The sequence below is a fragment of the Arabidopsis lyrata genome, assembly GCF_000004255.2.
Source record: "Arabidopsis lyrata subsp. lyrata unplaced genomic scaffold ARALYscaffold_3, whole genome shotgun sequence".
Taxonomy (NCBI): Eukaryota; Viridiplantae; Streptophyta; class Magnoliopsida; order Brassicales; family Brassicaceae; genus Arabidopsis; species Arabidopsis lyrata.
Genome location: NW_003302553.1, coordinates 11,358,142 through 11,372,378, shown reverse-complemented (window position 1 = coordinate 11,372,378; position 14,237 = coordinate 11,358,142). Strand labels below are relative to the sequence as shown.

The 14,237-nt window shown below is 32.7% G+C and overlaps 1 protein-coding gene and 1 long non-coding RNA gene across 4 annotated transcripts; both read right to left on the bottom strand.

Moving 5' to 3' along the window:
• Positions 1–5,261: 5,261 nt before the first annotated feature.
• LOC9319549 lies at positions 5,262–7,331 on the bottom strand. Its single transcript, XM_002883436.2, has 4 exons — positions 7,259–7,331; positions 6,910–7,000; positions 6,094–6,832; positions 5,262–6,010 (listed from the first exon to the last, which is right to left on the bottom strand). Exons 3-4 carry the CDS (start codon positions 6,711–6,713, stop codon positions 5,602–5,604), a joined length of 1,029 nt encoding a protein of 342 aa, XP_002883482.1. The 5' UTR covers positions 6,714–6,832; positions 6,910–7,000; positions 7,259–7,331; the 3' UTR covers positions 5,262–5,601.
• A 1,313-nt stretch (positions 7,332–8,644) lies between these two features.
• LOC110229677 lies at positions 8,645–11,226 on the bottom strand. Of its 3 annotated transcripts, none has more exons than XR_002333068.1 (5): positions 10,922–11,226; positions 10,658–10,764; positions 10,105–10,307; positions 9,904–9,997; positions 8,645–9,118 (listed from the first exon to the last, which is right to left on the bottom strand). It is a non-coding gene; the product is annotated as an uncharacterized LOC110229677 (long non-coding RNA). The 3 variants fall into 3 exon arrangements; XR_002333067.1 differs by lacking the exon at positions 8,645–9,118 and adding an exon at positions 9,576–9,785; XR_002333066.1 differs by lacking the exon at positions 8,645–9,118 and having other exon boundaries at positions 9,820–9,997.
• Positions 11,227–14,237: the final 3,011 nt, after the last annotated feature.

Below are 14,237 nucleotides of genomic sequence, written 5' to 3'. Positions count from 1 at the left end.
CAATTTGTATATGTGTACGTCAAACATTTACCGTCAGATGATTTCTCGTGTACATATTTAGTAATGTACGTACATTTTTCTAAAAATCATGTTTTATCTCATGGTTATGACTCACAAATGGTTGAATATCACCATTCTCTCCAAAATAATCGATGTTTTTTCAGTTACGTACACGTTAATTAGTATACGTACACGTTTCTAATAATCAACTGAATTTTCATGTTAGCCCCACAGTAAGTTGAGTGTCACCATCATTCCCGACATGTCATATCCCATATTTCTCAACAACAAAATCAGTCAACTTGTTGTAATGTAATCTTCGCCACTACCTTTATTACCGTTTATAGTTGTCATCTTCATCGTCCCCTTCCTCATCCTTTCTCTTTTTCGTCGTCCTCATCCTCTTTTTTTCATCCTTTTTATCACTCTGTACTTCTTCTGCTTCATCTACTTCCTCATTGTTTTCACCACCGACCCATGGTCAGTTTCATCAGAAAGGTCCTCCATCTTTCTGTGTAATTATTATTTTAAATTTTTTAATAAACGTTATGTTACATAATATTATTGGTGGATAATATATAAGATTCTAAACTAATATATAAGATTCGTAAACGTAGTGGGCTGAGTTGGGTCTTACATAAATCGTCGAAATTGAAACATCATCATTATTGAGTAACTCCACCTCACCACTTAGCAATATAGAAAAGCCATTATACACTTCAGAAGAATCATTCATTGTTAATAAATCATACTTTGATTCAGGTAAGACCGATCTTCCAATACTAAATTGCACACCATTACCATTCATTTCAAATCTACCATGCCCATCTATATTCGTGTACGTAAAACATTCACCTTTACATATTTCATCGGGTACCTTGTTAGTAGTGTACGTACATTCTTCCAAAAATCATATCTTACCTCCCAGTTAGGACTCACAAATGGTTAAATGTCGTAATTCTTTCCAAAATGATCGATGCTTTTTCCATCATGTACACGTTCATTAGTATAAGTACATGTTTCTATTAATAAACTGAATTTTCAAGCTGGTCTCACAATCGGTTTAGTGTCACGAACATCCCCGACATGTCCCATGTTGTAATGTAATCTTCGACAATACCTTTACTTCCGTTTATAGTCGGTTCTAGGATATTCCCCTACTTGACTAATCGTTTTCCATCGTCCTCTTCATCATCCTCCTTCTCTTTATCTTCTTTATTGTCATCTACTTCTTCTTCTTCATCTACTTTCTCATTGTTTTCATCCACATTTAGAGCCTCCAATGTGGTTTTTGTTGCATTTTCACCCCCAAACCATGTTAGTTTCATCAGCCAAATCCTCCATCATGCACACACTATTCACACCATCCCTAACGGAGAAGACAAATGACACAAACATGTTCACTTGTCTATGATAGTTGTACTTATCTTCCTGCAAATCCCCACACATGGGGCAGTGACACCATTTCTCTGTCACGATTACTATCTCGTCTTTCACGTACACAGTACTACATGTTTACGTACATAATCACCAATATATGTACTTGTGTATGTTAACTTCTCTAATAAGCATGTGTGTGCACCTATGTATGCTGGTATATTGTGTCAATACTGATATTTGTGTCGTCCCATAAAGTCAGCATAATAGTTCGTACTAGGCTAAACATTAAGATATTTGGTTTGGTTTCTAGTAAGATTCTTTTGGTACATGGTACTTTGGGTAGAATGATTTTATATCCATTTTTGGTATCTTAAAATTTTGGTCTGGTTCAGTTTGGTTTCAGATATTTTTGGTTCAGTTCCGGGTACCCAAAATATTGGTAAAAGTTAAAATTTATTAAATTTAAATAAAATTTGCTTAATTTTTTTTTTTGACAAATATAAGTAAAAAATTTGGATATTTTTCTGTCTTAAATAATTGACACCTAAGTGTTTATAATTGTAATCTGGGTAATTATGATATAAATGTCTAAATATAATTCATATGTTTGGTATATAACTATATTTCGGATACCCATTCGGTTCTCAGTTTGGTTCGGATTAGGTTTTGGTTCTTCAACTATGGTTATGGTTATTCAGGTATAAAAGTTTAATTTCATTCAGATATTTTGTTAGTTTCAGGTTCAGTTCATATTTTTCGAATAGGTTCAGTTTGATTCTTTAATTTTAGGTATCTTTTTTAGGTGTAGTTCGTACATGGTTTGAATGTTTTGTTTTTATATTCAAAAAATATTTAAACATAAATATACAAATTATTTAGATGTTTATATACATATACACACATAAATTACTACCGTGTACGTACACATGAGTACATGATATTGTTAGTTTTAAATTATCTTCAACAACACGATTAAAATTAAGAAATAAATTATTATCTACATATACATTTTTACAGGGGATTTTTGCAAAAAGTCTTTTGGATCCGGGTTTTACCCGGTTTAATCCTATTCGGATCTAGGATAAGAGATTTAAGGAATGTTGTCTTAAAACCACATTAATTCTTAATTAACACCTAAATTGGAAATATATATAATATATCTAAACTAACCATATTTGTTAATTACCTTAACTACTTCTAACAATAATTATTTAACTATTTATTTCTATATAGAAAGAATATGTGATTAAAATAAATATTTTGTAAAATATTGATTTGGGAAAAAATTGTTCTTACGAAAATAATTTGTTTTGTTATAAAAATTAATATTTGTTATTTGTAATTAAATTACATAAATAATAATAATAATTTGTCTACACCATCAAATGAAAATAGATAGTTATTTAATTTTTTTTATTTAATATTACGTAATTTTAAAAAAAATAAATTCAACAATATAATGTCAATGGGTTTAATTCTTAAGATTTGAAAATATTAAAAAAGATACTAACCAAAAATTATCTATCCTAATTTGTTTCTAACAATTTGGACACAAATATTTCAAATCTTTCGAAAATTTAATGTGATCACATTTGTTACTAAAATCTCGATTATATTCCTAAAATCTCGAGAAGATCTTCCTTTAAATCCGCAAATTATAATTTTTGAATTAAATAAACTAACAATACGAATATTCCTAATATATTTTAGTACTAATAATCCTTATTATAGTATATTCCTTATCTAAATACTAAATCTTTTATTTTTAATTCTAATCAAAATTTATGAAATCGGAAATCAATCATGATTTCTTAAACATCCTTAAATTTCGAAATAATCAACAATTCGAATATGCTGAAAAATCATAACGAAATATCTTTATTTACTTAAATGTTTTAGTAATCGTTATAGCAAAAAAATCAATTCCAGCGCTATTGGTTCTTTAAACTTTTTGATTTACATAGATATTTTGTATTCCATAATTAACTCATTAAAATCTTTGATTTAAATAACTACAATGTGAAAATTAGTATATGTAATAAATATAACATATAATATTTACGAGATTTTCATATACTTGATCTCCAACCCAAATTGGCGAATATATTATTTCTCATAAAATATCTTTAAAAGATTTTTTTGTTTCGTTTAGATATTATTCAACAAACTTCCTAAAACAAATGGAAATATCTTTAATTAGCTTTCCTCATTCATAAATCCCACCATGCATATAGACGTTATTCAGTTGATAATACAAAATCGAATATATTAGGAATCAAATATATAATTTTCGAATATTTGCAAAAAATTTTTAATTTGTAGGTCAAACCTAAACTTCTCGAGTACTTTTCATTCATCTATATAAAGAAGATCTTTTCAACCATTGATCCACAATACTAAACGTTTTCGTAATAGAGATTTATATGGCTTCTTTTAAACAATGTTCTTAGTACATTTTATATTTCACGTTTGTTTTCTTTTAAAAAATTAATTGTCACCTACTTTTCTTATGTTGCAGCTTTCGATTTTAAGATCTTGGAAACTATGGACATCATCATCTCCGTCTCCAAAGAAACTATCAAATAAGGTATGCATTAAAAGGTTAGTTAGTCCTTCTTGTTATCTTCAGATACAAATTTTTTAATGTCCAGTATTTTTTTACATTTTTAGAATTTCATGTTTCCTCATAATGATTGTAAATGATTTTCTTTTATAGGCTAACATAACAAGTCCATTCTATTAATTCATTTTCTTTAACGAAAAAAGGAAACGAATTTGTTAATAAAACAAAGTTTTTATTCTTAATTTTCATTATTCTAATGTTATGTATTTTAATTGTTTTTATGATATATACTTTTACAAAAACCTGTGGATCCGTGTTTTGGTTGGTAAGTGTAATTTTTCTAATCTTTTAAAACCTTTTATAACAATTACATGTTTTATATGGTTAAAAATCACATCATATATATTTTATTTTCTTATCCAATGTATTTCATGTTTAATGTTTTCTAATACTTTTTTATGTATATTTTGGTTTTGACTAATTTTATATATAAGTTCTTAATTTAATCTATTAAAGTTTCCAAAGAAAACATTTTAAATATAAGTTCTTAATTTAATCTATTAAAATTTATTAAAAGTAAAATATTATATTTATTTAAACTTTTTAAAAAGTTTAATTTTATAAAACGTTTTAAATATTTATAATATTAGGAATTTTATAAAGTTTCAAATATTAAAAAGTTGAATTTAATAATAATTTATAAGAAATTTAAACATTATAAATATTTACAAAAGATACGGGACGATATATTACGGGTGAAATCCTAGATATAACAATCAAAATACTATTATGAATTTTGGGTCGATATTAAATGAAGTTTCAAATATTAGAAATCTTTGAATTTTATTGGAAAATGACAAAATGATGTAGATTGGACGGGACAGAGTTATATGGTCGCGGACGAGTTTGTGGTCGATATTAATACAGTATGATATACTACGGGTAAAATCCTATAATTAACAATCAAAATATAACTATACAATCTTAAACACTAAACAAAACTAAACAAATAATATTAACAAAACAAATAAAACTTCAAATTTTAAATCTTTTGTTATAAATATCGTCATACAATGTACCATACATTTAAATCAAATAAAACAATAGCATATATCTATAGATCATCTTAAAAAAAAAAATTTATTATTATTTAATAAAATTATAGACCCGCGGTGTACCGCGGGTTAATATCTAGTTCAGAGTGTAAAAATATATATGAAAATGGTTATTAAAAGATAGAAAAAATTAAATTTTAATTGAAAGTACAAAAATAATAAATATTTATAAAAATGAAAAGAGACAAAAATGTGAAAAACAAAAAAAGGTGAAAAATAATAATCATCTTATTTATTTATATTTTTCTATTTTTTAATTTTGTTTTTACACTGTAGCTAACGAGAGTGTACTATACATAGCGCGTGTACTGTAGTTAACGATATACAGTGTACGTAACCAATTCGCCTGACGATTTCGTTCGCTGTCACTGTATACCGGTTCGGCTAGAAGGGCATTTTCGTCTGAAATTGACATAATTGTCAAATGGTGAAAGCCTTTCCCCACTTTGTCAAAACCTGAAAGAAAAACATAAAACATGGGTCTGCCCCGTAATTAACCCTTAAAAGAAACTCTAATCCGATAGATAGAGAAGCAAGAAGAAACTAGCAAGTAGCCTTCTCAATACTAGATGCAAACTCTCGGCCATCCAAATAGCTTCCTCCGCTTCTTCGAATCGAAACAAGGAGGTCCAGGTCTCTGATTCCAGTACCAAAACTCTCCAAAGTCGTCCAGATCAGTCTCCACTGGACCGACTGTCCACCATTCTGACATACTCCATTCTTCGGTTTGATATATTTTGTGTTGACATAATGAATAACACCAATCAGGCTTTTCATCACGGGACTGTTATGAGCCAGGTCCTTTTTTGCATCTTCCAATAACTTGTAGTAGAACCGTAACATATTATAAATGTCATCATATAGATAGAACACTGATCCAACCACATGTAGCGAGATCTCAACTCCTAGTCGCACAACCTCCTCTTTCATCTCCTGCTTTGCAAAATCATTCCTGCCAAAACAGCAACAACAACAACAGAATTCAGAGATGGCGAGAGACAACGACTTTGTATGTAACCAGAATGAGTTACTGACCTTAGAATGTAAGGAGAATACACAGGCCAAATGTAAGGAGAATATACAGGAAGTCTCTGCATCTCGCTATGTCTCAAAGGAGCTTTAGGGTTGGCATAGCAATGCCATGAGTTACCCATAATAGGCTGAAAAAGGTCTCGAAGAACCCTAATCTTGATCACTTTGGCTGGTTCTTGACCAGCTTCTTCATCAAAGAGAGAAGACTTCCACAAGTCAACAACTTCTTCATCAAAGAGAGACACCCACAAGTCAGAAATCTTGGACTCAATAATTTCCCTCGTAAACCCATTCGACTCAGAAACAGGTTTTGCAGACCTCAATTCATCATCTACCCTCTTGAGCACTTGCTTGCATTTTTCAATAGTCGAGGATGATAACCGATCATCGAAAGACCAGTCTTTTCTTCCTAGAACCTTAACAAGACGATGCAAAACTATAACTCCGTCAGAAAAATCCTTCCAAGTGGTCTTGATCAACTGAAACTGAACTGATTTTGAACCATCCTTATAAACTGCATTCTTAGGTTTGATATCTTTTGAGTAGACATAATAGATAACACGAAGCAGCCTTTCTGACACGAGTTCCCAATGCGGTATTGTACATCTCCATAGCAAAACCATAACATAGTGTGAATGTCATCAGAGAGCAAAAACATGGATTCAACTATAGAGAGAGAGAGAGATCAACTCCTAGTCGTATAACCTCAGCTTTTATGTCTTCCTTCCCAGATGAAGGCGTCCTAGAAAAAGAAAAAAAAAAAAAGACTTTCGTAAAACTCTCAAAGGGAAGAGACTAAAAAATAGTAACATCACTGACCCTGTAACCTATGGATAAAATCAGCTGATATCCGGTGCCAATAGACGACAATTACTACAGGAGGTCCGAGTTGATGCCATCCCTAAAGAGCCTGATCAGAGCTTTCCAATAATTAAAACAATAAATAATACAAAAAAAAAGACAATAAAAAATGCAAAATTATCAAAGTTTTTCCCAACTTAGAAAGACTCGTTGGAATCATTTTTTAAAAATCCATCTATCAATCGGGTAACGGAGGGAACATGCAACCCTAAAACGTTATCATTCAATTTGGACAACCACCACAATAACTGGATCGAAAGGACCTCATATCACAAAATTTCATAAAAGAAATGAACCAAGCACTCACCAATATTCGTCGACTGAATTTTTCTGAAGAATCCTTTCGAATTCTCTACGCTTTTTTTTCCGTCTCGATTAGGGCACAGTATGAGAGAAATTACAACTCGGCAGAATTGTGTTGGGCTTTTTTTTTTTTTTTTTGTCATCCAAAATTAATTAGTGCTCAAAAGAGCAATTCCTGAGGAATGTTGTTATTGTGTTGGGCTTTCTTTTATTATTTTATGTTTTTGGCCCATTTAAAGGGAAATTGCAAAAAATCCTCTCAAAATAAATTTACCAAAAAACAGTTATATAATTGGTAATCCGAATTAGTAGTAAAAAAAATAAAAATCTATCACTATAACTTAAATATATGAAATATGAAAAAGAGAGAAAAAGATAAAAGTTATCTTTTAGAATTATTTTCAAAAATATAAAATATATGTGATAACAATGTTTTTCTTTAAAAATATTGTATACTATGTGTAGTTTTGTCTTATTTTTATATTTTCTAAAACTTTTTTTATTGTTTACACAAAACATAGTAATTATGCAACAAGCCGCGAGTATCACGGCTAAACAACAAAGTGATTAATTCGTTTTAATTTTATTTCACTGATTTTTTCAAAACAATCATTTACAATTTTACATCCTGAAAAAAAAATGAAATGTTATTTTTAAAAGAAAAATAGAATTCTATTCACAAACTGTTACCCTCAAAATATTTACCGCTTTTCGAATAGAGATAAGGAAAGTCTCAAACTCCAACCATTCTAGGATTGCAAAATAGAGAGGTTTATTTTCATTTTCTTTTTAACATCTAGTGATCAGGCACGTTTCAAGTATCAAATATCGAGAGAGTTATACACGTGCTTACACTTTTTAGCCCCAAGGAACATCGATTAGGAGTAATCAACAGTGGTCCTCATGTATCAGTCTTGCCATATTTTCTCATACCACCCAAACAACTGGATCGAAAGGACCTCATATCACAAAATTTCATAAAGAAATGAACTAAACACTCACCAATATTCGTCGACTGAATTTCTCTCAAGAATCCTTTTGAATTCTCTACTCTTTGTTTTTTTTAATTTGTCTCGATTAGGGCACAGTACGAGAGAAATTACAAGTCGGCAAAATTGTGTTGGGCTTTCTTTTATTTTATTTTTTTAACGTTTTTCGTTCTTTATTAACTTTAACGAGAGATTACAAATATATCAGTGAACATATAAGTGAGAGCTCTACAATCCATACAACCAATACTTAAGCTTCACGAAATAATCGAAAAAGTGAAATTACACGTTGCTTCCTTTCTTAGGTAAGCCTTACACGCTAACAAATTTAACAATCTGTTATTTTCCTTGATCGTCTTCGTCTTTCGTCTAATTTGATCTTCTTGTTTGGCTATCATCTCTTTTGTGAAACTCCAATACGTTTTTTGAAAATCAAAAGATTGCGATCCATCAGTTACATCGCAAACCATACAAACATTTCCATCTTTCGCGTGAAACGATGGCATTGTTTTGGTTGTAAATATCGCCCATGATAAATCTATGCTCTCGATTCTCATGTTGACGTTCTTCAACGAACAGAAATACAAGGTCCTTATGATTTGTTTCCATGGCGGTTTCCTAGGCGGTCGCCGTTTCCACAACAAATCTTCACAGATTTGTTTCAAACATCGGAAAGCCACCAAACGATCACGATGACCACCGGAAACTAACCCAAAACTAACAAAAAATGTTAGAATTGACATATAATCGGCAAAATATGCCGGAATACATACGGCGTAGCCGTCGGAAATTGCATTTTGGCAAAAGACCCAACACATCCAAAGGCTCATATTCACTTCCATAGATGGTTGTTGAGATTGAGTTCTTGATTAAACCTGCAACAAAGGAGAAAGCTTTAGTGAGAAGAAGAAGAAGAAGAAGAACAGAGCAAAGAAAAGAAGCTAGTGAAGAAGAAGAAGTTGTCGTGAAAGAGGTCAACGACAAGAACAAGTCAACAAGGAAGAATAAGTTGGGCTTGTTGTTTTGTAATAATAAAAGGGATTGTGCTAATTATTTAGTTAGGCCCAAACATGTGTTAGTGTTGTTGTTAGCTTGTCCAACTAATAGTTGTTGGAGTTTGCTTATGGCTTTAGCTAAAGTAGAGTGGAGTTGTTGTTGTGTAAGGTGTAGTAGTTCCTTGCTTGTAAGTTTGGTTCTAGTCTTAGGGTAATGATGCATAGAAGTATGGTCTCGAATCTAAGTGAGTCTAGTGTAGCAAGTGGAGAAAGAACCACTATATGTATGTGTGTGTGTCTTGTAAGAAAAGTATCCTTTGATCCAATAAACAAAATGTAGACAATTAATGGTTTCTCTCTTCTCTCTTACTAAACGTTTGTGTAACAATCAAAGAGAGTAAAGAGAGAACAAGGTAATCTCTGTTTCAACAACAAAAGAAACAGAGAGATACTAAAGAGAAAGTGAGAGATGGTGAACCTCTAAAGGTTAAATAGAGGAAGAACCTGAAAATGCAACATGGTATCAGAGCCTACTTGTTCTTGGAGCCTGTCCAAGGAAGAAGAAGCTGTGAGGAAGATGGAGACAGCCATCAACAAAGAAGAAGTGAGCCGTAAGAAGAAAACGGCAAAGATGAAAGAAGAAGACAGAGGTTGAAGTGACAAACCTCTGGAAGAGAAGCCTTGAGCGGACCTGAGCTCATAGGCAAAAGTTCTTGAGTGGACCTGAGCTCAAGACAAATGAAGAGTTGCTGCAGCCATCTTAACAGAAACTCATGAGGTTAGTGTGCATGAAACAGAGTTCAAGGTTCAACAACGTTACAATTCACAAAGATGGATTGAGAAGAAGGTTGATGCCAAGGACAAACCTGTGAAGTGCCAAACCGAGAGGGAGAATTCTGTGGCTGAAGTAGAACAAGAAAAAACGGCACCAATGCAAGCTTGGTTGCAACCTCTAAGATGAAATGTAGGCAGTGAAGCCTTGCGTCAAAGAGGAAGCAATTAAGGTGGCAGCACTGGTGTTAAGAAGCTCCAATCAGTGACTAGGGTTGAAATCTGAGTGGATCAAAACCTGAAAACGAGAAGGAGAAGCCAAGGTTAGAGAAAGACCAAAGCCAACGGTTCAAGGAGTCAAACAAACCAAGTCCGAGAAAGCGGAGGTTGATGATTCAAGAGCCTAACAAGCTAAGGTTAGAGAAAAACCGAGGTGGAGATTCAAAGAACCAAACGACTAAGGCAAAGAAAGCAAGGATGAAACTCATGGAGAAACCTAAGAGACTACGGTAAGAGAAGCCGGGTGATGGTGCCAGAGTCAAAAGTCCAAGGCTAAAGCTAAGGTGATGGTTCGGAGAATCGAAAAAAAAAAAAGAGAGAGAACAAGGCTGGTGATCACAGTTGACACCAAGCAAAGAAGAAGCTCACCACAGTGGGAGCTGAAGCCGGTTGCAACGTCAGCCGAGCAAGAGACGTGAGAAGAGCTCACGGAGAAAACTTGGAGGAGACATGAAGCGGAAGAGCTGAAGTCTTTCCTGCAAAGAAAAGTTTTTGGTCAGAAATTGATCAAAGAAACAGAGGAAATTGCGAAGAAAACTAGCCAAGAGATGGCAAAGATATTCGCACAAAAAAATGAAAGAAAAGGGTTGGATCCATGGAGATTCAGCTTAAGAGGGAGAAGAGCAAACTTACGGAAGTGGTGGTTGAAGACGGCGGAAGTGACTGGTGATCGGTGAGAGTTGTGACCTCTAGCTGCCGTTGGAGAAGCTTAGCACCACGATAGAGAAAGAAGCTCTATTAAAAGGAATAGAAGCAAGAAGGAGATGCTCGCCGAAGAAGAGAAGAGAGGCTGAAGAGAAGAAGAAGAAGCCGTGGGATTGAAAGCCCTAAAATTGAAATTGGGGATTTAATCGAAGAACTCAAGAGGGAGTGTTGAGATTGAGTTCTTGATTAAACCTGCAACAAAGGAGAAAGCTTTAGTGAGAAGAAGAAGAAGAACAGAGCAAAGAAAAGAAGCTAGTGAAGAAGAAGAAGTTGTCGTGAAAGAGGTCAACGACAAGAACAAGTCAACAAGGAAGAAGAAGTTGGGCTTGTTGTTTTGTAATAATAAAAGGGATTGTGCTAATTATTTAGTTAGGCCCAAACATGTGTTAGTGTTGTTGTTAGCTTGTCCAACTAATAGTTGTTGGAGTTTGCTTATGGCTTTAGCTAAAGTAGAGTGGAGTTGTTGTTGTGTAAGGTGTAGTAGTTCCTTGCTTGTAAGTTTGGTTCTAGTCTTAGGGTAATGATGCATAGAAGTATGGTCTCGAATCTAAGTGAGTCTAGTGTAGCAAGTGGAGAAAGAACCACTATATGTATGTGTGTGTGTCTTGTAAGAAAAGTATCCTTTGATCCAATAAACAAAATGTAGACAATTAATGGTTTCTCTCTTCTCTCTTACTAAACGTTTGTGTAACAATCAAAGAGAGTAAAGAGAGAACAAGGTAATCTCTGTTTCAACAACAAAAGAAACAGAGAGATACTAAAGAGAAAGTGAGAGATGGTGAACCTCTAAAGGTTAAATAGAGGAAGAACCTGAAAATGCAACAATGGTTCCCCATGGATTTTGAAGAGAGACACTTCGAATCCATACATCATTACTTTTCTTACAGATCTAAAAGTGATTTGAAACTACAAAAGAGAAAAAGAATTCGGATTTGAAAATCCAGAATTGAGAGAAAACAATGTATTTAGATTAATTACGAAAGCAAAGTAAAATTAAAGGAGAAGAAACGGAACCGCCGACGAGTGTCGGCGGCCCTAAATCAATCGGAGAAGACGGAGGCCAAGGAAGAGAACGGTTACAAATGAGATCGTTGGGCTTTCTTTTATTATTTTATGTTTTTTGCCCATTTGAAGGGAAATTGCAAAACAATCCTCCCAAAACATTTTTGTACACTATTTTCTAACTGATTTTAATAAAAAGTTACAAATATGAAATGAAAGAAGAATTTTTTTTCCAAAAAATAGTCCTTAGATTAATAAAATTAAATTTCTGAGAAATTGACGGACGTGGAAGCCTCTTGATCCATTGGTTGACCAAAAGTTGATTAATGCTTTTACACTAAGAGCGATGTACAATTATAGCCGTGAGCCAGGATTCTACGCAGAGAAGGAAGTGTCGCCAGGTCGTGGATCATTGAAGGTATTCATCAAGATCATGAAAAAGAAAGTGTAGTCTGTCGTAGATCTACTAAGAATCGGCAGAAATTGTCAGTTGTAGAATCGTCTATATAACAGTTCTCATAATTTGCAATTAATAATAAATCTAGATGATAAAAAAAAAAAAGAGAAATTGACGGACATACAAATATATTACAAAATAGCGTAAATAAAAGACGTGGACATTGCCAAAAGAGTGTTGTATGATTTATGTTTGTTGAATTGCAGCCTCTTTTAAGTCCACCTGAAATAGAAAAAAAAAAAAAAAAAACAAACGATTACTGAAGAGTAATTAAATTAATTGCATATAGAAAAGTATTGTTGTCTTATAGGACTAAATTGACCATAAAAGTAAAGCTATATAATCACCTTTGTTGTGCACTTGCAGTTGGTTTACAGGATAAATCATGTGTTTAAATATTGAGTCGTATGGTATAGAGTAAATGGATGGTGGTGACAAAGATAATTTCGTTATGGCAAAACTAGTTTACTCTTATTTACGAAAACGCTACTTTTTATTTGACTTAAATATTGAGTCGTATGGTATATAGAGTAGAGATAAGGAAAGTCTCAAACTCCAACCATTCTAGGATGGCAAAAAAGAGATGTTTATTTTCATTTTCTTTTTGACATCTAGTGAGGCACGTTTCAAGTATCAAATATCGAGAGAGTACACTTATACACGTGCTTGCACTTTTTATCCCCAAGAAAAATCGATTAGGAGTAATCAACAGTGGTCCTCATGTATCAGTCTTGCCATATTTTCTCATACCTTTTGTAAACAAAGACTGTGAAGTGATCCCATTTCTTATTAAAGTGTAAAAAGAAACAAAACAAAATTCTATTTACAAACATTGAATTCTAAATCAACTCACGACAAAAGAAAAAAGAAGAAAGAAAACTAAATCAACTCTCTCCATTTTACAATTTAACACAATAATACCATTGATAAACCAGTGCCGGCCCGGTAAATTTAGGTGTCCTAAGCAAAATTAAAGCCCATAAAAAAAATTATTTTAAATCAGATTTTTACCACTAAAAAGAATGTTGTAGTTGTTTCTAAAAGTCCACAATATTTTTAAAAGGCCCTACAAAAATTATTGTATATAAGAAAACTTAACAAATTTTTAGGTAAAAAGGTCCTCAAATTTTGAGGCTCTAATCGGTGGCTTCGGTGGCTTGCCCTCTGCGCCGGCCCTGGATAAACATAGCAAAATTTATCTCAATTTCATTTATTTGTTTTCTACTTCGACCAATACTTCTCTTCTGCTTACCTTCGATAAATATAAAGCTATAACAAAGGATCTCCAAGTTTTGGACGGATTTGGAATTGGGACTCTGGCCTTGGACTCTGTCAAGACTTTACACGTACGAACCAACTTGGTGTGAGAAGAAAACCAAGCAATGGTTTGGATTTTATTGTGTTTGTGTCGGATCTGACTTGGATTAGAGCTAATGGTGAATAACTGAATATATAAGGAAGATGACGACAAGAGTTTCGTCTTTGTTGAGGAGAAATAGATTAAAGACAATCATTTTGAGTTTCCTAAACAAATTTGTTTTCTGACACATAGTTTCTTTAGTTAAATCACTTTTGGAAAAGTGTAAAAGCGTCACTTCGTTTAACCGAATTGTCAATTTTTGGAGATTAAAATTGGCTATTTCTAATACTACTAAGACTCGGGATCTCCGGGATGACGCGGAGAAAAAAATTTCAAGAATTTATAAAAAAAGAAATACTAAACAAAAAATTATAATGAATTGAAATAAAACTGCAAAATATTTCGCTAACAAGAAATCAAAATAT

What these genes read in the sequence shown, in the direction of transcription:
- LOC9319549 (XM_002883436.2), bottom strand. Translation starts at nt 6,713, where the DNA reads ATGGTTTTGCTATGGAGATGTACAATACCGCATTGGGAACTCGTGTCA. An exon ending in TATTCTCCTTACATTCTAAG is followed by an intron (nt 6,011 to 6,093) that starts GTCAGTAACTCA and finishes CTGTTTTGGCAG; the next exon opens with GAATGATTTTGCAAAGCAGG.